Source organism: Kwoniella shivajii, chromosome 5 (genome assembly GCF_035658355.1).
Source record: "Kwoniella shivajii chromosome 5, complete sequence".
NCBI lineage: Eukaryota > Fungi > Basidiomycota > Tremellomycetes > Tremellales > Cryptococcaceae > Kwoniella > Kwoniella shivajii.
The window spans coordinates 332,237-357,493 of record NC_085912.1 but is presented as its reverse complement, the minus strand read 5'-3'; the positions used below and the strand labels follow the sequence as shown (position 1 = coordinate 357,493).

The following is a 25,257-nucleotide window of genomic DNA, read 5'->3' as shown; positions in this document are numbered from 1 at the left end:
GAGCTTTGCTTTTGAATTCAACTGACAGATTATATCTCATCCTTGGTTTTCTACCTTTCTCGAATCCTAGACGTTTCAACTCTCCGAGTCATCCTTCACCTCCGCCATCCTTATTCTCGACGGTCAAAGAGAAATCTACCCCAACGTCGAGAACATCCCCTGTCTTCTCTGATCACTCTTAGTCAATCTCCGCTCAGAATTCCGTGACCAGGACAGGACCAGTGATTTGTAGCGGAAGAACGTGAAGGTTTCAGTGTCTCAGACATCATGTTTGGCGGAACCTCAAAATGGGGTCAAAATAATCAACAGCAGCAACAACCTCAACAGCAACAAGGAGGCTTGTTTGGCGGTGGAACTGCAGGAGGGTTTGGACAACAACAACCACAACAACAAAATACAGGCGGTGAGTGCTTCAACCGTATTTGGGATGTGGGCCTTTGGAAAGATTGTATCTCATTTGGAGAAATGGGTGGCAAGAGATCTAGTTATAGTAGTAATCAATGATGCTGTCGTTGTCATTTCAATTGCCATCATCTCGCATCAAGTCTTCTCTCCCTTGATCCAGATATCGACTGATGCAAATTGAATACATCAGAGTTCACTTGCTAACTACATTGACTTGATATAGGATTCGGCCAAAACAATGCTGGTGGATTCGGACAGCCTGCTCAACAAAATACGGGAGGAGGTTTATTTGGAGGAGGTACAGCGAATACTTCGACATTTGGTATGTCCACCTTTCTCGATCGCTCTGAGAACAAGCTGACGCGATTTTGCCTTGTTCAGGTGGATTCGGTGCAAACACCCAACAACAACCACAACAGCAAAGTAATGCTTTTGGTGCATCAAGACCAACTTTTGGAGCTACTGGAGGTAGTACTTTCGGGCAACCACAACAGCAGAATAGTGAGTGATTGTTTGCTATAAATCGAGGGTGAGTATACGATTAGCTGAGACGGGTCGATCGGTACAGCTGGCGGAGGACTTTTCGGTAACACCAACACCAATACCGGCTTTGGCTCTACTTCCAACACTTCTACCGGTGGCTTATTCGGTGCCAAACCTGCTACCACTTCAACATTTGGATCTGGAACCACGTCAGGGCTCTTCGGCGCTAAACCCACAACTACATTCGGTGCTACCGGAAATCAAGAAGTGTTGAAAGGTCCTAATGAGTTGCAGACATATCGTCCCGAAGCCCCTTCGGCTCCACCGCCTGCTCAAGGTACGGCTTCTCCGGCTTACTTCCCAACATGGCAAGGTGATCCCTCATCCACTACCATGGGCAAGGAAGGTCCACCTCATCTGTTCCATTCAGTAACTGGTATGGTACCGTATCGAGGAGTATCATGGGAGGAATTACGAGCTTTAGATTATCAACAGAATCGAAAGGAAGCAACGCAACAACCTGCCAATACTTTCGGCGCTTCAACTGGAGGATTTGGTCAACCTGCCTCGACAGGATTCGGTCAAACACAACCACAAACATCGACCTTTGGAACCAAACCCGCCGGAGGGATGTTCGGAAGCACGGGAAGCACCGGTTTTGGATCTACCAGCACCGGTTTTGGGTCAACCCCGACAAATACCGGTGGAGGACTGTTCGGTCAACAACAGCAGCAACAGCAACAACCACAACAAAACCAATCTCCCTTCGGTCAATCAACTTCTGGTACCGCCGGCAGTCTTTTCGGTCAACCAGCTCAACCTCAAGCGAATACTGGTGGTGGATTGTTCGGAAATACCAGTGTGTTTGGTAGTCAAAATAACCAACAACAGCCTCAGCAACAGCAACAGCAAGCTGGAACAAGCACATTTGGAGGCTTTGGGGCTGCCAAACCTGCTTTCGGAGCTGGAACAACTGGCGGGTTTGGATCCACTGCTGCGCCCACCGGAACGAGTACATTTGGTCAAACTGGTGCTACTGGAACAAGCAGTTTCGGAGGCTTTGGACAAACTCAACAACCGCAACAGCAACAACAACAACCGGCTACCGGAGGTGGATTATTTGGTGGTGGCGGTGGCTTCGGTAAGTGGTAGAGTGGAACCGAGGATTAAAGACTGCGCTAATCTCAATAACAGATTCCCAACCGCAGCAAAATACGGGCGGTCTATTTGGCCAAACTGCTCAGCAACAACAGCCTGGAGCTGGTGGATTCGGCGCACCTAAGCCTGCGGGTGGTCTGTTTGGAAGTACGCCTGCACCAGCGGCAACTAACACCGGCTTTGGTGGTAAGTTGACCCATTATATCAGATTCCAATAGGAGATAAGCTGACCTTGTGTTAATAGGCTTCGGTCAAACGGCAAACAACCAACCTTCTTCGGGTGGTCTTTTCGGCAGCACCAATAATGCCGCAACCCAATCTTCTTCCCTTTTCGGCCAACAACCCCAACAGCAAAACGCCCAACAACCCGCTCCCGGTGGCCTCTTTGGGAGCACTTCTACGGGTGGGGGCCTGTTCGGAGCTAAACCTGCTACTGCCACTCCAGGTACTGGCGGTTTGTTCGGTCAGACACAGCCTGTTCAGCTACCTGCCCAGGGAGGAGGCTTGTTCGGGAACACTGGATCCACCGGAGGTCTCTTTGGCGGTACCAGTAACAATCTAGGGCAACAGAACCAGCAACAGAACAACTCGCTTGCCAAACCAGCCGGAGGTCTGTTTGGAGGAGGCGGCGGTCTCTTCGGACAGCAAAACCAGCAACAACAACCTGCTCAGACAGGTAATACAGGTGGACTCTTCGGTACTCTTGGTCAGTCACAACCTGCTTCCACTGGTCTCTTCGGCAGTACCAACGCTCAACCCGCTCAGCAATCCAATTTTGGCGGCAGTATGTTTGGCGGTCTAGGTCAATCGACTGGACAACAGCAACAACAACAACCCTCACTTACCGCCTCCATCGATCAAAACCCATATGGCAACAATCAACTTTTCCAATATACTGGTCAGAAACTCGAATACGGATCACAGTCTAAGAAACCTGCTCTTCCACCCCTTACCGCCTCATCTTACCGACTCACGCCTAGCACCAAGGGAAAAATCAGCAAGCTGAGAGGTTTCGCCTCTCCTCTCGCCGGTTCCCAAAGTCCCGCACGATCAAACACTCCTCTTGTTTTGGCCAGCTCACCTGCCCGATCGAGCCTACTCAATTCTCCCGCTGCGCCTGATAGATATAAGGGTTTAACCGATACCGCATTGACACCCAACGCTTTCGTACCTCGTCCCAGCATTAAAAAGTTGACTGTTACACCCAGGGTATTCAATGGAGCTGGAAATGGTGATCAGCTTGAATCAGTCCTCGGCAAATCAGCTTTGAAAAGCTCGACAGGTAGTCTCGCTCAGCCTACCCCCGAACGAGGTTTCATCGCTCCTGGGAGTCCCGCTACTCTACTCTTCAATCCTCCTGCTGCTAATGGCATCTCTCGATCTGAGCATACCGACTCACCCGTTCGACGCTCAGCGCCCATCGCTGAATCGTCCCTTCGAGTCTCCGGGTCAGAGCGCGCACCTAAGAAAGGAGAATACTGGTGTAAACCTAAATTGGAAAAGCTTCGTCAATTAAGCAAGCAGGAATTATCTGAACTTCACAATTTCACGGCTGGTCGACGTGGGTTTGGTGAAGTAACGTTCCTCGAGCCGGTCGATCTGACTCTGGCTCCTCTCGACGATCTGCTTGGTACCATTGTTGTTTTCGATCAATCTGAACTATCGGTTTATCCCGATGACTACCCTGCTAAAGCTCCCGAAGGACAAGGCCTTAATATACCCGCTCGAATTACTTTAGAAAATGTCTTCGCTCATGATAAAGCTACCAAAGAACCTATCCGAGATTCTTCTGACCCTAGATTTGTTCGATTCTTGAAGCGGGTCAAGAACATTCCGAACACTGAGTTTGTTAGTTACACCGACGATGGAACATGGTCTTTCAAAGTTGAACATTTCAGCAGATATGGGATTGATGAAAGCGACGAAGATGATGCTGAACCTCAACCAAAGAAACACGTTCGACAGAGAAGTGCAGCGACTTATGAGAGAACTCCATCTAGAACTCCTGAATCAATGCAAGATGAAGATGAGGATATGTTACCGCCTACTAAAGGCTTACGGGATTTTTCCGAAGGGGAACATGATTCCGGGCTAGAGGACGATTCTTTCGAGGAAGAAGAGACATATGAAAATGGAGATGAGGAATTTGACGAACCGGACGATATACCTGAGCAAATAATACCAACGTGGGATCAACCCTTGAAAAGCAAGATCGGTGTTGAAGGAATGAAAAAACTACGAGAAATGCAGTCTTCTTTTTTCGCTGCTCCACCGCAGAAGGTTGATACCAAAAAAAGGGATATGAGAGAGAGAAACAAAGACTCGTTTTTTGGTGAAGCCGGGGAGGACATTGAATCGCTTGATAACCGGGCTGTCAAGGTGATTATACTGAAATAACAACTTGAGATTATGCTGATTGAAGTGAAATTAGCGCACCTCCTTCGGCGAAACTCGTGTTAGCCCACCGAAACTTCGACAACCTAGAAAATATGCCCGTGTACTTGAAGATGACAGTGTAATCAAAGGAGATGAAGGCATCAGAGTTGATGCTGGATTAGCTCTCGGAAGGTCATTCAGATGTTCTTGGGGACCCAAAGGCGAATTGGTGCATTTCGGAAAGATTACTGCTCCTGGAGCGACCATGTAAGTGCTTTGTAGCGCATTAATACAACTTTGGCTGACCTGAGGCGTCAGAATTCCCGAATCAAACGCCGTGGTACATATTGAAAAAGTGGAAACTCTCGCCGATGAAACGAGGTCTGAAAACGCTAAAGCCAAGAAACTGCTTGCATTACATCTGGAAAACACCATCGTTGAGACCCTGGACGGTATACCTTACGCCGCAATCGACACTACTATTCGATTCCGGGATTTTGCTTCTCGCTTTGACGCTGGCGATCGATCGCACGAAGCCAGCGTGTTCCGTCTAGGCGTCGCTCTTTTCGATGAACTTGATCTACGACTCCCTTCCGATTCACCCGAAGAACTAGTGGAGCGGATAGCTTCTATCAGACGAAAATTGGCTCTCTCAAACTGGCTAGAAGATGCTGTTTCTCCAGCCGTTGATTCAGACTTGATAAAAAGTGGAGAAGATCGACCTGCGAAAGCATTCGCTCTTTTGAGCGGACATCAAGTAGAACGAGCCGTTCAATCTGCTCTGGATGGCGGTGATATGAGACTTGCAACTTTGATTTCACAAGCCGGGGGAGAAGAGATATTCCGAGAAGAGTTAATGAGACAATTAGAAGATTGGCAAAAATACAAAGTCAATCCTCTTATAGCTAAAGGATATCGAAAACTCTACGCCCTCTTAGCCGGTATCACTGATATCTCCCCTGATGATCCTTCAAAAGGGTCTGATGGATGTCCTAATGTCCTCATTGCTGAAGGTTTAGATTGGAAACGGGCATTAGGTCTACAACTATGGTATGGTAATCGATTTGAAGATACTATATCAGATGTCGTCTCAGCATACTCTGCATCTCTCGATTCAACTCATCCCCCTGCCAAACCACTACCTGCCTATCTGGAAATCCCAGCCCACTTACCAAGAAATTGGAATTCTCCCTACGAACCCACAGACGTCTTGTACAACTTGATCAAACTTTATTCAAACAGAGAAATCTCATTAGATCAAATACTGCGTTCACGTGATACTTCACCATCACCATTTGATGTTAGACTATCATGGCATTTATATATACTCCTCTCTAGAGTGTTGGAGAAGAGAGATTTTGAAGATAGGGAAGGAGAGGGGTATTCTGCTTCAGCGGATAAATTGACAGAAGGTTTCGCTAGTCAGCTGGAGCTCAATGGCGAATGGACCTATGCCGCTTTTGTCTCATTACATCTTGAAACATCCATAGGGTGAGTGATATCATTGTCCTCGAGTGCAGTTATGCGCTTAACACGAAGTACATGACCGGTATGCTAATCATTGGTTTATGAATGCATACAGTCGAGAACAATCAATTCGAGCTCTATTATTCCGCCACCCCTACCCAACTTCGGACGAACAAGATTTTCTTACTCAAACACTCAAAATACCAATCGTATGGATACACGAATCCCGAGCTGCATCCCTTTCTTCATCCGGAGATGCATGGGGAGAGTATCACGCTCTACTCAAAGCTGAATTATGGAATCGAGCACACAAAGTTTTGATTGCCAAATTAGCTCCCGAAGCTGTTTTGAGGGATGACAAGGTCTTATTGAGGAAGTTATGCGAAAACTTGGATGGAAAAGGCGCAGAAGGTTGGGAGTATGGCGGCAAGGTAAGTTATGATTGTAGTGTCTGGTCAATGGCTGCTCAACGCAGGATCAGGAAACCGTGCTGATGCCTTTGGCGTATAGTTATTCCTCGACTGGGCGGACCTCACCACGGATACAGCTCGAATATTGACATCAGTCGTCCAGGCAGGATCACATCCTGATCCGAGAGAATCCACAACGTTATCAGATCATTCCCGGAACCTACCTAGGGTATTACAACTCCTCCCCGCCCTGTTCCCAGATAAAAAAGACATACAACAAGTTGCAGGACTAAGTGAGATGTTAAGTCCTCTATATCAATTAGCGGGATTGTTGCATTCGGCTGGATACATCAACAAACAATCTGTACCGACATATCTGGTAGATGAAGATAGATTGGATTTACTTCAATCTGCTGCATTTGAATCGTTCAACAAATCCTTAGACTCTTTACCTGTTTCAGCGTAAATTCTCCATCATACGGCGCGAATTTGACTATAACTAGAGAGACATGAGGATTAAGAAAGGTTTTCGTACTTGTCTCTCTTTGCATGTGATCAAGTAGAATGACACGGTATACCCACAACAGCATTGATCGATAGTACATTATGTTTTCTATTCCTTCCATAGCGTGGTTCGTGTCTCCATATATAATATCAGGAGTATATAACGAAGCAGCGACAAGAACAAATTGAACAAATGAACATGCATTAAATTGGAAATTACGTAATACAAACCGTTTTTGACTCGCTTTCGTGATTGGAAAAAAAAGAGAGGTTTATTGTGATTTTAACCGTCGCCTACTGAAAAATCATATAACATATAAAGATAGAATCCAGCAAAGACATCACCACGACCCATCGCATACTGCTGAGCTCGCAAAGAAACACACAATGACACAACCTGAAATGAGATATTTCTCCACTCGAGGTGGTAGTGAGACACTTTCTTTCGAAGATGTAAGCGTTCATTCCTTTTTGAACCAGTTTCAACTTTTGAGTATGCTGATCTTTAAGTCCATGTTCAGGCCGTCTTGACTGGATTAGCGCCAAATGGAGGGTAAGTGATACCTTTGCGGTTTTATGAGACTATTTTTGGGAAAGGATTCAGCGTATGGGCTGACTGGATTTGATTTCTCTTTTGTCAAATAGTCTTTACATCCCTACACATATACCTTCTTTACCTGAGGATTGGCAAACCAAATGGGCATCATTATCGTTCCCCGAATTATCTAAAGAGATATTATCATTATTCATCCCAACATCCGTCATACCTTCAACAGACTTGAAAGAAATTATCAATACAGCATATTCGTCGTTCCGAGATCCATCAACAACCCCTCTGAGACAAACAGGGGAGAAAGAATGGGTAATGGAATTATGGCATGGTCCAACATGGGCTTTTAAAGATGTAGCTCTACAATTCTTGGGAGAGTTGTTTAGGTATTTCTTGGAAAGAAGGAATGGCGTTTTGGAAAAAGATGGAAAAGAGGAAAGAGAACAATTGACTGTTGTAGGTGCTACTAGTGGTGATACTGGATCGTAAGTTTGTTCCTCTCCCTTAGAGTCCCTTGTTACTCGTAATGAGTATCATCACAAGGGGATTTTCGCTAATCCTCGCTCATTTCGTACATCATAGAGCCGCTATCTATGGTCTTCGGTCAAAACCTTCAATCACAATATTCATCCTCTATCCTGACGGAAGAGTTTCACCCATTCAAGAAGCCCAAATGGCCACGGTCCCAGATGAGAATGTCTATTGCGTTGCAGTTCAAGATTCAGATTTCGATACTTGTCAATCTATAGTGAAAACTTTATTCTCTGATAAAGAATTCAATTCAGCGCATAGATTGGGTGCTATCAACTCGATCAATTGGGCAAGAATATTAGCTCAGATAGTGTATTACTTTTCTGCTTATTTCCAATTACCGAAAGAAGCAAGAGAACAAGGATCAAGAATCCAATTCTCAGTGCCAACTGGTAATTTCGGTGATATATTGGCAGGTTGGTTCGCTAAGAAATTAGGTTTACCAATGGATCATTTAGTCGTTGCCACAAATGAAAATGATATTTTAGAAAGATTCTTCAGAACAGGTAGATACGAAGCTGAAGAAGTCGATGATATCAAAGATCAAAATCAAGATCAAGCTCCTGAAACAGCTGCTGTAAACGGTTCTTCAGATGGTCAACAAGCTACTCCATCTTCTGCAAGTTCAGTCAAAGCCACTCATTCACCAGCAATGGATATCCTCTTATCAAGTAACTTTGAAAGACTACTATATTACCTTGCTTTGGAAACGAACGAATCTACAGGAAGCGAAGAGGAGAATAGAGCAAAAGCTCAGGATAAGTTGAATGGATGGATGAGTGAATTGAAAAAGAATGGAAAAGTCGATTTGGGTGAAAAAGTTAAACAAGCTGCCGGAAATGATTTCTGGTCGGAAAGAGTTTCCGATGATCAGGTCAGTTGATTGCTGCCATACCCCGTATCGGAATGTTACCCGCGCCGAACTTTTCAGCTGATCGTGCTTTTGCGTGTCATCCACATTTAGACTCTCGCTGAAATCAGAAAATACTACAAACTCTCACAATACGGTCCTTATGTCGTTGATCCTCATACCGCTGTCGGTTTAGCAGCTACTGAGCGATCTCAGAAGAAGGCGTGAGTCACTCAACTTCACGATTGAAGGAGCATAAACCGTCCTTCATACACGTAATCTCTCTATTTATCACGATTGACACAGTCACCTCATCCCGAAATCCACATGTGTATGTTGCTGACTCTATGTCTCTATAGCCCCAACTCATACTGGATAACACTTTCAACAGCACACCCGGCTAAATTCTCCTCTGCAGTAGAACTCGCACTCAATTCCGAACAATTCCCAGACTTCAACTTCAGATCAACAGTTCTACCTGAGGAATTGAAGAAGCTTGAAAGTCTCGAAAAGAGAGTACATAAAGTTAAGGGTGAAGAAGGCGTAAGAGCATTGATCGAACGAGTCAAAAAAGGTGAAAAGGTCGTCCCTGGAGAAGGCAAGGGATCTATCTAAACGCACGGCATGACCAGAGGAAGATGAAAATTGTAAGATCACTAGGAAGGGCAATGCAATGCATCACATGATTTGAAACATGAGACATTCGTAACCTGATACACATCATACAGTGTTGTGATTTTGATTTCTGGTATGTGGCGAATCTATTCCTACTGTATAACGGGTATGTCTGTGCACGAACATTATTTCTGCGGTATCCTCAGCCTAAGAGTCACATAGGGTCAAGCTGCATACCCCATTGCACAGCTTGTTCTGTAATCTTTTCCATATATACATGGTACTACTTAAACTGTATCGGCTTCCACGCAAACCATCGTATACCGCAAGAAATACCGTAAATATAAGATGAGAAGAGAGGAAGCTACTGTTCTGGGACTTCCTGTAGTTCGCGTTTGTGCTTTCACAGATTGGTGCTTGTCGATTCTCTTTCGAAAGGAAGTCTTTCTGCCTCGGTCATCTTGTTCTCCGGATGAAGCTCGAAAACGGCACCACAATTGTTGTGCACGGATAGATATAGCCATCATTCAGACGGGGATTCATTTCCTTTAATCCGATACAATGAGATTAGAAAATGATGCCATTTACTTGCTAGTTACTCATAGAAGTACCTCATTGCGCTTACGAAAATATGGGACTTCTGACTAGTGTTCCTCGATATAAGATGGTGTCAAGATGCTTCTGAGTATAAGGACGTTTCGGCATGGAACACATCAAGATCACCATCATCGAATGACTCTTCGCTTATCTCTTTTCATTCTGACCGCCCGCTCTGTACACTCTCCTTCACTTTCACCGACAACGAACGACGAACTGGCATCTTCGTTGTTGGTCCACAAGAAACTCGAAGTTCCACTTTCAGTGCTTTCGATTGTCATGACACTCTGTTCACGATAATTGGCTTTCACTCACAAGGTCAAGATCGAGTACTGTACACTATTGGCGAAGTCCATGCCATGATGGTTGGACTTGGGATTGATCATTCGCAAGGGGTTAATGTGGTTTGGTTGTAATTATAAATCAATTGTAGCGTCTTCCATGGCTCCTTTGACCCAAAATTCAAACGCTGTACTTGTCTTCACAGACAGATCCTTTCACAGTCCATTCATAGCGCTTATACGATGTGACGTGATGATTTGGAAGGCGCTGAACTACAAAGTAGGAAAAAGAAAAGACGAGTTCTCAAATTGACGTCAGCACATACCATACTCGATCTGTTGATCAACTCTGTTCAAGCTTAATAGGCGTGAAGATACTCTCACACCTTTATGCGACCAAAGGTTACAGTCCTCGCAACACCTTTGAAATTCTCAAATCGATAAGAGCAGAATTGCCATCCTCGACATGCATATGAAGCGCCTTTTGAAAAGATGACGTCTGAGACCTGCTCCATCACGTTACGATCCTTTCATCACGACTCATATATACGACAATGCAAGAAATAGCTCTTGAGGTCATCTGCCCCTCTACTTAGTGGCTTCCTCGATGGGAACGGACGTCGTCGCAGCACTTTGACTACCGCCTGTGAAATTTCCGCTACTGTATTTCAGATTTGCCACTTTCAGCTCAATGTTGCCTTAGCGTTAATCCGGATGACAGCTCACCTATGAATATCACTTGATGCATCGTGATTGTTATTGGTCGCAGGCAGAACCGATTGTGGGATACTTATCACTGCAGTCCCATCCTCGTTCAGCTGAGCTGTACCGGCGAAAATTCGGGTTTTATTACGTGTACAACGACGCTGAGCTGAGTTGGTCCCAATCGACAGAGCGCTTTTAATGAGAGCACCCAATTTCTTCCACGATTTATGCCTTGACTCAGGCTTTGAAGTCTCAGTAACATGAGTTTCGGAATGTAAGTCTCCCTCTTGAGTATCGTCGATAGACATTACAAGACAAAGTGATACGCTGATGATGTGTCGCTTTCGACAAAGAAGACGTGGCAAATTGTGAGTCAGTGAAGTGCAGTAAGGGAAAAGGAACGATCATGGGTAGACAGACTCTGGCTTATACAGTATATCAATGTATTTGACATCAGAAGTTCATATGGATCAAGCATCCTTTCAGCTCAGTGAACTCCTTTCGACCCTCACTTGCCGTTCAATTCGTCGAGAGGTTGCATAAAGCAAGATTTTACGATACTGTAGAGAAGTTTATGCGCGGTGGACATAAAACGAAAGACACAAGCATCTTCTTTGACAAGATAAACTTTCACAAGCTGATTGAGCCACGTAACAAGACACAATCCAGCATCTCCTTATACCAGAGATTTTCGTCCTTTCGCTCTGGGCTTTTTACCACCTCTTGCACTTGTGGTTCCTGAACTTTTAACACTGGGAGTACCTTCTTCAGGATCGATAACGCTTCCTACTGGGGTCGCACTAAGGCTAGCTCTAGGTCCCTTCTTCCTCCCACTCGTCGTCGGCGTGCTAATTGGAGTAGGTTTAGCTCTCTTATTTGACGGAGTAGCTTTTTTATTCTGACTTTGGACAGCAGGAATAGGGACTGGAACGGGTGGTTCAGGTTCTAGATCGTCATATCCCGGTAAAGGTGATAACGGTGGTGGATCGATTTGATTATATGAAGGCATTTCATCTAAGAATATCATTGATTTCTTATCTTTATCGGTTTGGTCGTCATCTTCCTTTGATGGGGGTCGAGGGCGGTAGGGCGGGAATACCCTCAAAGGTTGATTATCACTTAATGGATATCCACCGATATACCAATCATCTAATGGCATCTCATCTGGCTTGACATTCTTAGGTGGAGGAGGTACTACAGAAGCTCGAGGACGTGACTTTTTTGGTCCGAATAAAGGTGTATTATGGTGTTGAGAAGCTGCTTCAAAAACAGCTTGAGGACTGGTTTGATGGTCATTGGATGATGAATTTTGGAAGGTTTCCTGGAAAGTTGCAAAGGTAGCTGATAGCGGTTCTATCGATGATGAAGGATGGGAATCGCTACGCAGGTGAAGTGGGAAACTATCAGAAGAAAAGCGGGAATCGGACGTTGCAGTTTGTGGAGGCAGGAGTTCGGCTGGACGATTATGACGAGCAATGCAGACTAAGAACAGATCATTCAGCAAGGTTCCGCAGTGATGAAAGGGTGATAACTTACAAAACCCGAAGTTGTCCATCTTCATGGAAACTTCGATTCCTTCTTCGCCGCCTTTGATCCCTATCACGTCTCCATGCTGTACTGTTATTTCCCCTTGTTTCCCTTTCCCACTATATGGCTTGACACGGATGGTACCGTCGGACCCCAAGAAGAGAAGCGCCATGTAAGCATGTGATTCCACGACCAGTTTCTAGATAATGATTATCAGCAACTGCATATACTCTTTCTATCATGGATTGACACACCGGTGTGAGACTATTAGGCAGGTTAGGCGGATTGGCAGCTATCAGCAGGCTACCGAATCTACATGAATTGTAAGCTCAGTGTCGATTAACGCATATGTTCCCAAAAGCCACTTACTCTGATTGCTCCGAGAACATCTTTCCAGCTCTTTCATTGATCAGATCGATTGCTTCTAAACATATCGGAGGGACATTTTGCCAATGGATTGATCGGTTGGTAGGAAATGCAGGCAGAGGGGTTGAGTCTGATCCACATAAATAGGTGTAGAAAGGTGATAAAAATATGTCCACGGCTGGATGATTTCACCATGATCAGCGAGTGTTCTACATTCTGGGGGCGACAACTCACGTTTTCTACTCGTTGGAGAGATTGCAAATCGCCTTAAAGGCAGCTCATTCTCTGCCTGTGATTGTAAACCCTTAAAAATAGCACCAGCGATCTTATTGACATCGTTTCCTTCATGCGCTAGGACATGATGCACTTCATTCCCTGCTCCAAACAAAGAAGAATCGAGAGAATGCTTGATAACCTTTATGTTGTTATCAAAGAGTGACCATGAGCGATCGACCCTGTACGGGAAAGAAGCATAACCGTCATCTTGACGTGAGGAAACACATACCGGACGTGAAGGGCGCCGCAGATCTTCAGCGGTGTAGATACGTCGCGGTGGTTGAATCGAGTGCTGCGTCATTATCAGTATTAAAGTCTATATGTCTGAGGTCAGGTTCTTCGAGCTTACTCCACAAGCTTCACAGCACCATCCTACCCATTTATATCTTTCCTGCGCTAAGCCGCATTTCTTGCATACCCAGCCTCTCCAGAAATCCCTTCCAACATCTGCTTGTGTGGTTTCATGACTTATACCAGAGGGTTCGGCAGGTCGAAGCTCGAGACGTAGTGTTTCTGGTAAGATGCGCGCTTTAGGTTGAAGCGGAGCTGGTCGATTTGACAGAGGTCCGATACGATCTACGATTTTAGTAGGAACGTCAGAAATCATACGAAAATACCGAGAATTGCACGATAAAACTTACTTAATACACTCGAAGTGTCCCCGAAGAACCATGGACAACCTTCGTTCAGACAGATATCTCCGTAGACATATACTCTCGTAGAAATATAGTGGCAGTTCTCGCATATATGCTTGACTCTACGATCGCATCTCATCTCTTCTTCCCGCGAAGGAGGCGAGACAGTCGTCGGGCCAGTATGACTTGGTCCACTGACAGTCCATTCATGATCTCCGATAGGTTGTTGAGGCTGGAAGGGGTTGGGTACAGGTCGATTAGGTTCAAGCGAAGAACTCCACCATGGTACATCCTGATTTCGTCCGGTACACCATTCAAATCTGAATTTCCATATGACTCTTTCAGGAGGCCCAGATGGTGCTCTCTGAGGAAGTGTGAATAGTTCGAGATCCGGCATGACAGGTTCGAGCTGAAGAGATTTTGTATGATCAGCTCATGTTACTACATTATATAGATTAACTGTACGTACCCATGCATCTGCTATCCAGAACCAGCCCAAGACTATGAGCGGTCTAGGGACCTTGAAAGGTACTGCATCATAATCCTGAGCGATGGCGAGTGCGACAGGTGTTCTGGCCCTTTGTGCCATCAATAGTGCAGCTACTTCAGGGGATTCATTCGGTGTAGGCTCCAGGGAGACAGGTTTACTCTCGGCCCAGAATCGCTCTGATGCGTTGACCGCGGATAAAGCAAATGACTTCACGCGGTAGACGGTGGACAGAATATTAAGTGGAGGCGTAGACGAACGGGGGAAGGGTTCAGTGGAATGTTCAGTGGGTTGAGGGCTCGCTTCTCGAGAATCATCGGTCATTAGATGTCGAACAAATTGTTGTCGTCGAGGATGCCCACTAGATATCACATGTAAATCAGCAAGTCTGATCTCAGAAAGATGTCACAGTGTAATGCTCGAGACAGGACCTACATTGCGGTAACGATGGTACCTGCCTCTCTGCCTTTACCCCAGAATACACCTTGTGCTCCAATAACCTTTCCTTCCAGTATAACACCTCTGGCAATTCCTCCTACACCAATTTCTACACTGGCCCCAGCGGTCTTCTTCGGTTCACGAAGATATTCTGCTGCGACTTGTAATGCTCTTCTACTTTTTGCCCAGACAGGACAGGGACCATTCATGTCGCTCAAAGGTGGTCTCCTGGCGTTGACTTCCAATCTCGAGAAGTAAGCTTGATCCATTAGTGTCATAGGAAGGTTTGAAGAAGAAGGTAAAGGACCTATGGAATCTCGATTTGATTTGCGTCTCGTTCGCTTCGTATCTGCTTCTGCGGCCGAAGACAACCTTCGTTTTCTCGTGCTCGATATTTCATCGAAAGGTATTTGAGTTTCAAGACTTGTAGAGGGATAACGGGCTTCGTTGGGAAGAGCGGGAAGTTGTGGAGGAGCGACATAAGGTAGTTCCGTAGCTTTACCTTTCCCCTTTTCCGCCGAAGAAAATCCACCTGCGCCCAATGTTGAAGCGGTGGTAGGTGCAGGCGGACGAGCTCTTGCGGTGCTTGACACCTTGTTGGCAATTGTTTTGGGTTTCGAAGCTTCAGCTTTCAGATTCCGTCGTTTTCCTTTAGGTCGCATCATACCCCATGCTTTGCCAGGGATACATGTTACACCTCGACTTATACAACGAGCGCATTTTGGCCAGCCTCGATCACAATGTTGAGCGACTGCAGGATTCTTGCAACATTGGCAGGTCGGCGGCAGAAAGTAAACAGCGCGGGCTATGATGATCGAAAAGTCAGTATTATGAACAGCTTATCGTCGAATCATTGAGATTTCTGTTTCTGTTCTATACAAAGGCGTCGACTTCAAAATGGATCGCCGTGGATCCGGATATTTGCACTCACCAGAATCCTTTTCCACCCCTATCCAAACACTCCTCTTATCCAGTCTATCATCTATATCCGACGGCAAGTATTGAGGTCTGTACAGTGTGTTCGCAGGGAAATTTTCTATGATAGGCTGAGGGGACATATCTCCCCAGAATGGGTTTGGTATTCTTTCGGGCGGATACACTATATCTGGAGGTGGTATATATGGAGGTTCACCGGTCGGGACGAATGACCCTCCTGAAGCTTGAGCTAGTTTTGAGGGAGTCGACAATTCGGGGCTGTACATTCATTTCAGTCAACTTCCGTCATACTGAATGGTAATCATGATCGATTCGCAAAGGAAAAGGGTCATTGTTCCCATTTCTTGATTTTGACTTACCCCACACTTCTATGTTGTCCATTAACACTCTTGACCGCGCCAGGACCAGTACTACTTCTTCTTCCATTACCATTTGCATTAGGAACATATGGTGCGAACTGAGGGACCACTTCTGATGACACGGGAGTATAAGCCGTAGGCGCTGATTGTTCTTGACTTTGAGCTTGAGCGGAAGATTCAGCTTGGTTTTGTATCGGTGCCGAATTAACGGCGGAAGGTGATAAGTGAGATGGTTTTATGGGGTTATCGACATTGATACTACTCCCAGCTTCTGCAGGTATTTGCGAAGATGGAGAGTCCGCCATTTTGATATGGCTATGGCAGACCGATCAAGATATGTTCAAGATGATTATGACTTTTGATATATCTATGAGGAGTTGAAATAGGAAATAGGAACCGGGGAAATGGCAAGTAGGTAACTCAATAGTGGGATGATGTGCGAGTAATTTGTTCGAAATGTTCATGGTGATTTTAATGTTACGTGGTTGTCACTTCCAATCAAACCCGCGTTTCATGATCAGAACATTCATCTCACTCTACGTGTCATTTTCATCATATCATTCGGAGACAACTCAAAACATCGTCATCAAGAGCATAGATCATCATGTTCAGATCACTGAGATTGTTTTTGACTGGTCCCAGCGATGAGACAAGACCTAATGCAGGGGAGTACGAACCTCTTTCGGTAGGGGATGACGCTTCTTCTCATCGAGATTCAATGAAAGATCTTCGGCATGAACCGAAAGTCTACTTTGCTTTTTGGGTGTTGGGTGCAGGGGTATTGTTGAGCTGGAATGGTGAGTGTATATGCTCTGGCGCCATCCAGTGCTTACCTTTCTTGGCAAACCTGCTTTGATCGATGCTATGTAAGATAATGAAGCTGATCATATTCAATGAATTATGGATCGGTAGCGCTACTATGTACAATCCCACTTTTGATATCTTTCTTCCCTCCCGATTCGACGGTTAGATCAAGTCTGGCTAGTTATATATCTTCTTCATACTGTTTTGGAAATCTGTTCTTCCTCGGATTGGCCCAGAGAAATGTTGGAAAAGTGAGTATTCCACTTCTCACTTCTGCAGCTAGATTACATTGATTCATATGTATTTACGCACAGTCCTCACCTTCAAAACGAATACATTGGTCACTCATACTACTTCTCATCACATCTTTGATCTTATCGTTCCCGTTGTTACCTATGGTTTTGCCTAACTTGTCACCTTCAACCCTTTTCCCAGTACTTATGGGTACAACAACCATACTTTCAATCTCAACTGCGTATCTACAATCTGGTGTATTCGCTTTAGCTTCATTATGGGGATCAAAAGAGATTTTAGGTGTCATGTCAGGTCAAGGTGGAATTGCAGTATTAGTATCTCTAGTCCAACTGGTCTTAGCTATGATCTCATCTTCACATCAACAAACAACTCTACCTGGAGATGGCGATGAACAAGTGACAAAAGCGTCTACTTTAGCTGGCGTGGGATTATGGGCTTTAGGTTCAATAGGTTCTCTAGCTTGTTTAGTAGCTCACCGATACTTACTTTCACATTCGGAGTATACATCAATATCAACTTCAACGAATACGAATGGAAATGCAGATTATGATGGAGAAGAAAAGAAAGGGCTGACTTATAAGGTATTCAAGAAGAATATGTTATTGATGATTGCTGTTGCTTGGGTATTCATTGTCACTCTGGTGAGTGAGCTTTCACCCTCGTAGCCCCGAACCACTGGGAATCAGCGTCAAGATACCAAGAGGACCTCATTCTACCTCTTCCTGATCCCTTGCACCGATGATAGTACTTCAAGCTGATGACTTTCCGCCTTAGTCTATCTTCCCACCTGTCACAACAACAATACTGTCAACCCATCAACCCACGCCCAGATTATTGCAACCAGACATATTCATACCTCTCCATTTCTTGATATTCAACGGTAGGTTAATTCAACGTATGACTCTGGAATGGCACTGCATTCCTTGCTAATTTCTGTGATCTTATCTAGTGGGCGATTATATCGGTCGAACATATCTTCCTTCGATTCACTTCATGTTCACAACCTCACCACCTCGTATACTCCTCTTATCACTTTCTCGAACACTCTTCATACCGCTCCTCTTCCTATGCAATACGACACCTCGATCATCACCTCCGATATTCAATTCCGATTTGATATACCTCCTTGTCATCCTCACGTTGGGCATGTCAAACGGTTATATTGGTTCATTGTGTATGATCGTAGCGTCATCTCCTGAATTCAACAAGAGGATAGAAGAAGACGAAAGGGATGTAGCTGGAACTTTGGCTAGTTTCTGTTTAGTAGCTGGTTTAGCAATTGGTAGTGCAGCAAGTTTCGGTGTATCCGCATGGATAGAATGAACATGATAAGGGTATTATACGCATGTATGTCTGTACAATATAGATGAAATTCGATCAGAAAACCTGATTTGCATGAATGTTATTTTAACAGATGAAGTTCTTTACTTTTATTCTAAATTCGGAATTTGAACTTTTTTTATCGTAGTGAATTGGGAGGATTTCCTTGAATCTCACTCTGTTTATTGATTCCCTCTTCGATCCACAGGTCTTCCATTCTCATTTCCGTCTCGTTTTCTTGTTTCATCTTCTTAAAAGTACACTTAATCTATTTTGATCAACAACTTTCCAGTGGTTCCTCTACCCGAGATATCTCTTTGAGCTTGAGCTACATCTTCGGCGGTGAAATCGTATACCTTGTGAACTGCATAATTGATATTACCTTTTTTGGAGATATCGATCAATTCAGATGTATATTCATCCCATTCTTCCTGAGTCTTAACGACGGCGTGCAAAGTCGGTCTTGTTACCTTGAGTGCTTTTGCTGATAGTTTCAAAGGCGAAAAAGCAGGTGGTGGGCCCTATAATTCACAAAGCAAAACTGTTCAGTCTAATTTCCTTCTCACTGCCGTGCTACGAAAGAAGGAGAAGGATAGGATCAGAAAGATCGCGAGCGACTCACAGAAGCATTACCGAAAGTCACGATAGTACCTTTTCTTCTAATAATCTCGAAATTTTCATCCCATGTATCTTTTCCAACACCATCGTAAACTGCATGAACACCTTCACCACCTGTTATGTCCAATATCTTCTTGATGTTTGATTCTGATGAATCTGTTGAAAGTAATACATGATCTGCACCATTCTTTTTCACTAGTTCTGCTTTTGATTCAGACGATACGGTACCTATAACGTTTACTCCTAGGTATTTCGCGATCTAAACATGGCATAGTAATCAATTTTAGGAGGTATAAATAGAGGAATAACGGGTTGGATAGGTTTTACACGCGTACTCACCTGAATGAAGATCAGCCCAACACCGCCTGCCGCAGCTCTGATCAAAACCCAATCACCTTTCTTAACTTGATAACTCTCTTTGAGTAGATATAACGCAGTTAATCCTTGAACACCAAGTGATACACCATCCTTAGGATCTATATCATCAGGTAGAACAGCTACTCTATCAGTTGGAGCGACCAAGTATTCCGCAAATGCTTTTCCGGCAGTAGTGAATACTTTAGAGCCTTCTTTGATTGGATAATCTTTAGGTGCAGATATCAATGTTCCAACTGCATCTGATCCTACTGTATAAGGATACGTTACGGGATATAATCCAGTTCGGAAATCTATATTTCATCAAACATATCAGTCGATATCTCACTCTTCCTCGAGAGTACAAGGAATCGGGTCAGAGAACTCTTCACGTACAGTTATCAATGTAATTGACACCACTAAAAGATTCAAAAAGAATCCAATATCAGCTCAAGCTCAAACGATCCATTCATTAATACAGTCCAACCTCCCAACTCACGTCCATTGAACTTTGATTAAGACTTCATTCTCTCCAGGAGATGGCGTGGGGATCTCTCTCAATACGTTGACTTCTGGTCCACCGGCTTTATCGACCTATATCCAGCCCAAACCACAGAGGGTCAGTGACCTGATAAATCATATATCGGAATGGTTGGTAAATCACCTGGATAGCTTTGATCGTTTTGGGAATTTGGGTTGACATTCTTCTGATTGTATTCAATGATGATATGGATCTTTTGAAAGTGGAAGAGAGGGACATTCGGTTATATAAGTGTGTATAACCCAATTGAGCCGATGACTGATGAATCGTTACGAACGAGAGATGATGTGCTGATTCATCATATTTGGTGTGATTTATAATGAGTAAGGTCGACGTCTCATGAACGACGGACCGGGCCGATGTAATGACGTGATGCTACAGAAAGATAACGAAACGATTGATAATCAATCATCGATAGAGACAGCTCCCTCAGTTCATGATGCCAGATTACTCATTTTACATCTTTCATATACAGCAGCTCTATTCGAACGTGTGACTCAACATTGCGCAATCTTATCATCCTCAGTATAAGTTTTGAGCAGCTGATATCACATGATGGAACAACCATCTTCTTCCACAGGTTTACTCTGAAAACCCATTTCGGCAAAAGTCTTCGCTTCTTTCTTTGATCCCTGTACAGGTGGAGGTGCTGGTGCCGAATTCCTCCTTTCTTCAGGTATGGGTAAATCACTGAGAGAAGTACTGGAAGACACTGCGGAAGGTCTCCTACCATTCTCGTCTATCCTACCTATTGATTGACCTTGTTGTCTTCTTGGGAAAGTTTGGTTTTCTTGGGTTGCAGTAGGGCGATTAAATGATTGATGAGGAATTGGAGGTCTTGGAAACGTATTTGAAGTGGAAGTAGAGATTCCATATGCAGAATTAGGATTGGGTGACATGAGTTCTCCTACTTTTGGGGCAGGCGACATTGGCGTTGGAGACATTGGCATCGGCATCGTTATCGGCATCGGCATGTGCATGGTGATCTGTGGATGTGCTTTATCCCATTCTTGAGGTCTAGGAGAGCTGTAGCCCTGAGGATGTGGGAAAGCTTGTGTTGGTAATGGTTGAGGTGGAACTATACGACGAGTAGGACGAGAAGTCGATTGCCGATCGGATCGGATCTTAGCTTGTGTTCGCTTTCGGACTAACGTATCGTTCAGTCGAGTTTCATGCTCTGCCATTGAAATCGATGTGGGTATTGGTGCAGACAAAGCAGAGAGACGGAGAGGAGCATCGGCATTTCCGAGGGAAGCAGCCTGACCAAATTGGAAGAGATGATCAGCTAAAGGAAAACAACGCAAAAACGAGGGTGGAACAAGACCAATATCGAGATCCGGGGAGTAATTGAACAAAGCCAGTCAATGTTGAAACGATCCACTCACTTTGTGATACCATTTTCTAGCTTGGTCGAGGTCTTGCCTTCCACCTACACCCAATCTATCGAATAACATGTACTATCAGGTTTATCGTCATAATCTGGTTGATGGCATCTGCAACTTACTCGTAATAATACCCTAATGCGAAACAACCATTAGGGTGATTTTTTCTAGCAGCTTTTTCAGCAAAGGTTTTAGCTAAGTTTTCATTTTTTGGAAAATGACCTTCTGCACCACATAAAAACCATTTACTCAAAGCCATATCCGCTTCTGTTTCACCATTTTTACTCGCGTAGGTATACCAATTGACGCTTACTAAAGGGTCATACGATGTACCAAGAGAAGCATGTTCGTACAGATGTCCAGCTTTATATTGTGCGGGTGGATAAGATAGATATGCAGCTCTTTCAATCGCATCTCTAGCTGTGCTCCACTGGGTATATAGGAGATCTGAAGGTATCGATGTTGGGGGTAAGACTAAACTTGAAGGAATTTCTGTGGGTACTTGTAATTCGCCTGCAAGAAGCATACCATACACATACGATGGTTGAGGGAAATCAATGGTTGATATTTCAGATGCTTGTTGGAGGAGTGATAATGCCATTGATGGATTAATAGGAAGTTTCAATTGTCCTAAAAGGTGTGCCATACCCATTCGCTGATGTATGCAGGCATAAGCTACGATCTTGCTTTCAAAGCTTCGGATCCATCTCCATTCTTTTCTAACGCGAACTTAATCCAGCTGCGAGAATCACTCACATAAGTACATTCACAGTCACCTCTTTTCACTCCACGTTCATAACAATCTTTCGCTCTTGAAAGATCATTTACACCTTCATAATCTCTTCCTAACCTAAACCAGCCTCTAATTTCACCATTTCTAGCTGCATTTTCGAAATCCTTGAAGGCTTGTCTAGGGTTTTTAGGTAATATATCATTACATAAACCCGACGACAACATTTTCGCTTTGAGGTAACAAGCTAAAGCTGATGCTTTCGTATTTGTCGAAGTTGAAATCACTATAATCATAGGTACGGCATTTTCCAATAGATCTTTCAATGCAGGAGGTAATTTTGATGTATTTGGTGGTGGTGCATCTGGATGTGTAAAATCTGTTGGTCCACCTCCTCCGCTGGGTGTTAAGTGTCTATCGACTAATCGTAATACATCTTGAGCCCAAGTTATCTGATCAATATCTTCTGCGGTATCTAAGGTTAAGACCCTATCTTGAATTGATTCGATTGTGGGTAAAAGGATTGTGCGAGGTGGTTCGGTGGCTGTCGATGCTGATGACAGTGAAGATGAGGAAGATGATGGGTATGACTGATGTTGCATTTCCTGTGAATGTGTAGTGAAGGGTGTATCAGTAAGAGTACCAGTCCCCATAGAGAGTGAGGAGAATGGTGCAGCTATGGAAGAAGGATCGTGTATTGATGGAAGGGAAACTCGATTGTCGTCAACATCAACCCGTTCTTCGTAGTTGGGAAGACTGTTCACTGGTGTCGGAGATTGGTAGAATGTATGTGTGTCTGTCACAGTACTAGCATATGTCTGAAGATAGGTCAGGAAGGTTCATTACAGCTCACATGCATATCGGACACATATATGGGAGGCTGAATGGGAATAATTGTCTCCACGCGATGTTCAATTCAGTTTTGAGACATTCACTCACCATATTGTTTTCATGGTGATATCCTGCACTTTCAAGTATCGGACCACTTAATGAGGTCGATCTAGGTGGTAGTGCATTAGATAACGGTAGAGTATGTCGTGTCTGTTGTTGGAATGGAGGTATGAGCTGACTGGATCGCTGTGGGACAATCGAAGGGTAAGGAGGTCGATATGTGGGTTCATCGCTGACTTGCCGTTGTCGTGGAAAAGGAGCCATGTAAGCTGAAGCTGGTCTAGGGGGCGGTAGGGGAGCTTGGTGACTTATTTGGGATTGATAGTGGTGAATAGTCGACTGAGGTCTGGAACGTGGTTGTGGACCTTGCTGCTGAGGCAGGTGAGGGTTGGCGTAGACAGAATTTTGATCCGATCGGGATGATTGATTAGGTTGATAGTATGACATGATGACTGCGAGGTTATCATCAGCGAATTGAAATATAACTAGGGTATATATAGTGCAGCACACCCAGATTGTTGTATTTGGCCAGTTCAGCGACGAAGCAACGATGGCGATGAAGGCAGGGAGTGACGGGCTTCAACACTATCGATCTTCGACTTGCTTCGTAAATGTACAACTTTGAACGATCTTAAGTTTCCGAATGAACCGTTGTAGTATGATTCTTAAGAGTATTACTCTCTTTTGAATATCGATATCGGTTCCCCTCCTCATCGCCCTAGTCGTTCGGTTCGTCGCCCTTTTTGATCTCCACACCATGAATATTGACTCAAGCACGGACCACCCTCCACTCAACATAAACATGAAACACGCAAATAACCCTTGAGATCCCATTAACCTGAAACAACAAGAGGAGATAGTTCGACTGAAAAGCTATCGAATAACCAGAGACTTGGAAAGCTTTCGATAGAGAAGGAGCTCTCTTCTCCTAATCCTCCACTGTCACGAGTAGGTAATATAATGCATGAAGGGACTAATTGGAAGAGGGCTAAGAAACCATATTCCACGATTCTTCGATTTCCTTTTTCTTTCAATTTCTTCTACTTCCCACCCGTCGAAAAAAATGAAGTCCAGAGGAGAGTGGAAGAGTGAACGATGAGATGGAAACAATGTCACTTGATGAGTGCGATTCATAACGGATCTTCCTGTCTATTCTGTACCTGACTTCTTCTAGATCGACTCGAAATCCACCCCAATAAATCGACTATAGATGCGATTATTGTATTCTTGACCACTCCCGCTCTGTTTGCATCTTTTTTCTTCGCTAACTATCCCACATACATCTCGACTTGAGTTATCCTTCATCTTATACAATGTCTAGTAACAGTACTAGCGGTTCCAATGTGTTCACTACCGCTATGAATCTTCTTGGTCATAATTGGAACACCGATACAACCGCGCCAACGACTACAAGTACAAACAACCCGAATGATGTCTGCATAGCTGGCGGATAGTATGTTTCGATATTACTCCTCTCCTCATGCAATCAAACGAATCTCGAGACCGACCCGCACATGAAGGGCAGACGGACACAGGACCTGTACCAAGCTAATGTGACGTTAATAGTTTCCGTCCATACTTGTCACGCCCATCACAAACAGCCAACACCGCTACCAATAGTCAAACTCAAACTAGAAACGAACTCGGAGCTGGTACCAGCAATGGCAATGGTGACGGAAGTAAAGCTGCCGATCATGCAGAAGATGTCGCTGATGATTCGAGAGCTGATGAAGAGAAGTAATAAGTGGGGCAGACGATGCACTGCTTATACAGTCCACAGACATGTGATTAGTAGTGTGATTATAGCTCATGAGTGCAGTGAGTTATGCAGACCATCTTCTCATTGACGCTGAATCGGTCTTGTTTGAGAGGAAGATGCTGCGGCGAAGAAACAAGAGTCCATGTTAAATCAAACTGGAACATTCTGTATTGTTCAAATTGGACTGAAGCGGATTGAGCTGTGCTTCCTGTAATACCCAAAGCAGACCGATAAAAGTGTTCTCGGTGCTACAGTATATTATATGGATTAAGAAAAGGGAAAGACAGAATGAACATGTACGAAGGCATAGCCTATCCTTTTTTCGCGTGACGTATGACTTGTATGTCTTCGATCATCGTTCCTGTGAGTGTCATACTCAGTACTGTAGTCATACAAACTAAGAAGACGAGAGAGCGTATATAAAGGATTTCTCTCCTTTTGCGTTTGCTCCACTTTATAATCCAGAAAGGATTTTCGAGCTGTTATGTCGCATAAAGGATGAATTAGTTCCAAGGATGTCCCGACTTTCATCAGGTCGAGCTACTGCAGTATCCCTCATGGACTCACAACACATAAAAAGCTGAACTGGAGCATAATAAATATGTTCAATTCTTTTTCTCTTCTTCATCACACTATTCAAATTCACA

At 44.3% G+C, this 25,257-nt stretch overlaps 7 protein-coding genes across 7 annotated transcripts; 4 read left to right on the top strand and 3 right to left on the bottom strand.

The window, feature by feature from the left end:
* Positions 1–267: 267 nt before the first annotated feature.
* On the top strand, positions 268–6,765 carry IL334_003883 (uncharacterized protein; the record flags this gene model as incomplete). Its single annotated transcript, XM_062935607.1, has 10 exons — positions 268–403; positions 629–727; positions 787–906; positions 974–2,029; positions 2,083–2,232; positions 2,291–4,425; positions 4,478–4,689; positions 4,741–5,913; positions 6,005–6,320; positions 6,400–6,765. 10 exons carry the CDS (start codon positions 268–270, stop codon positions 6,763–6,765), a joined length of 5,763 nt encoding a protein of 1,920 aa, XP_062791658.1.
* Positions 6,766–7,190: 425 nt separating this feature from the next.
* IL334_003882 (threonine synthase) lies at positions 7,191–9,349 on the top strand (the record flags this gene model as incomplete). Its single annotated transcript, XM_062935606.1, has 6 exons — positions 7,191–7,256; positions 7,325–7,356; positions 7,449–7,838; positions 7,936–8,758; positions 8,849–8,958; positions 9,094–9,349. 6 exons carry the CDS (start codon positions 7,191–7,193, stop codon positions 9,347–9,349), a joined length of 1,677 nt encoding a protein of 558 aa, XP_062791657.1.
* A 2,259-nt stretch (positions 9,350–11,608) lies between these two features.
* Positions 11,609–16,261, bottom strand: IL334_003881 (uncharacterized protein; the record flags this gene model as incomplete). Its single annotated transcript, XM_062935605.1, has 11 exons — positions 11,609–12,414; positions 12,469–12,658; positions 12,714–12,771; positions 12,829–13,003; positions 13,060–13,393; positions 13,451–13,677; positions 13,743–14,145; positions 14,206–14,584; positions 14,659–15,466; positions 15,593–15,855; positions 15,957–16,261. 11 exons carry the CDS (start codon positions 16,259–16,261, stop codon positions 11,609–11,611), a joined length of 3,948 nt encoding a protein of 1,315 aa, XP_062791656.1.
* A 299-nt stretch (positions 16,262–16,560) lies between these two features.
* IL334_003880 (uncharacterized protein) lies at positions 16,561–18,338 on the top strand (the record flags this gene model as incomplete). The annotated part of the gene is made up of 5 exons (XM_062935604.1): positions 16,561–16,753; positions 16,869–17,011; positions 17,075–17,656; positions 17,790–17,895; positions 17,965–18,338. The coding sequence occupies 5 exons, from the start codon at positions 16,561–16,563 to the stop codon at positions 18,336–18,338; spliced, it is 1,398 nt and encodes a 465-aa protein (XP_062791655.1).
* Positions 18,339–18,598: 260 nt separating this feature from the next.
* Positions 18,599–20,010, bottom strand: IL334_003879 (uncharacterized protein; the record flags this gene model as incomplete). The annotated part of the gene is made up of 6 exons (XM_062935603.1): positions 18,599–18,856; positions 18,958–19,212; positions 19,293–19,621; positions 19,704–19,726; positions 19,807–19,901; positions 19,972–20,010. 6 exons carry the CDS (start codon positions 20,008–20,010, stop codon positions 18,599–18,601), a joined length of 999 nt encoding a protein of 332 aa, XP_062791654.1.
* A 386-nt stretch (positions 20,011–20,396) lies between these two features.
* On the bottom strand, positions 20,397–23,298 carry IL334_003878 (uncharacterized protein; the record flags this gene model as incomplete). Its single annotated transcript, XM_062935602.1, has 5 exons — positions 20,397–21,107; positions 21,234–21,288; positions 21,353–21,885; positions 21,987–22,778; positions 22,900–23,298. The coding sequence occupies 5 exons, from the start codon at positions 23,296–23,298 to the stop codon at positions 20,397–20,399; spliced, it is 2,490 nt and encodes an 829-aa protein (XP_062791653.1).
* An 866-nt stretch (positions 23,299–24,164) lies between these two features.
* Positions 24,165–24,592, top strand: IL334_003877 (uncharacterized protein; the record flags this gene model as incomplete). Its single annotated transcript, XM_062935601.1, has 2 exons — positions 24,165–24,304; positions 24,418–24,592. The coding sequence occupies 2 exons, from the start codon at positions 24,165–24,167 to the stop codon at positions 24,590–24,592; spliced, it is 315 nt and encodes a 104-aa protein (XP_062791652.1).
* Positions 24,593–25,257: the final 665 nt, after the last annotated feature.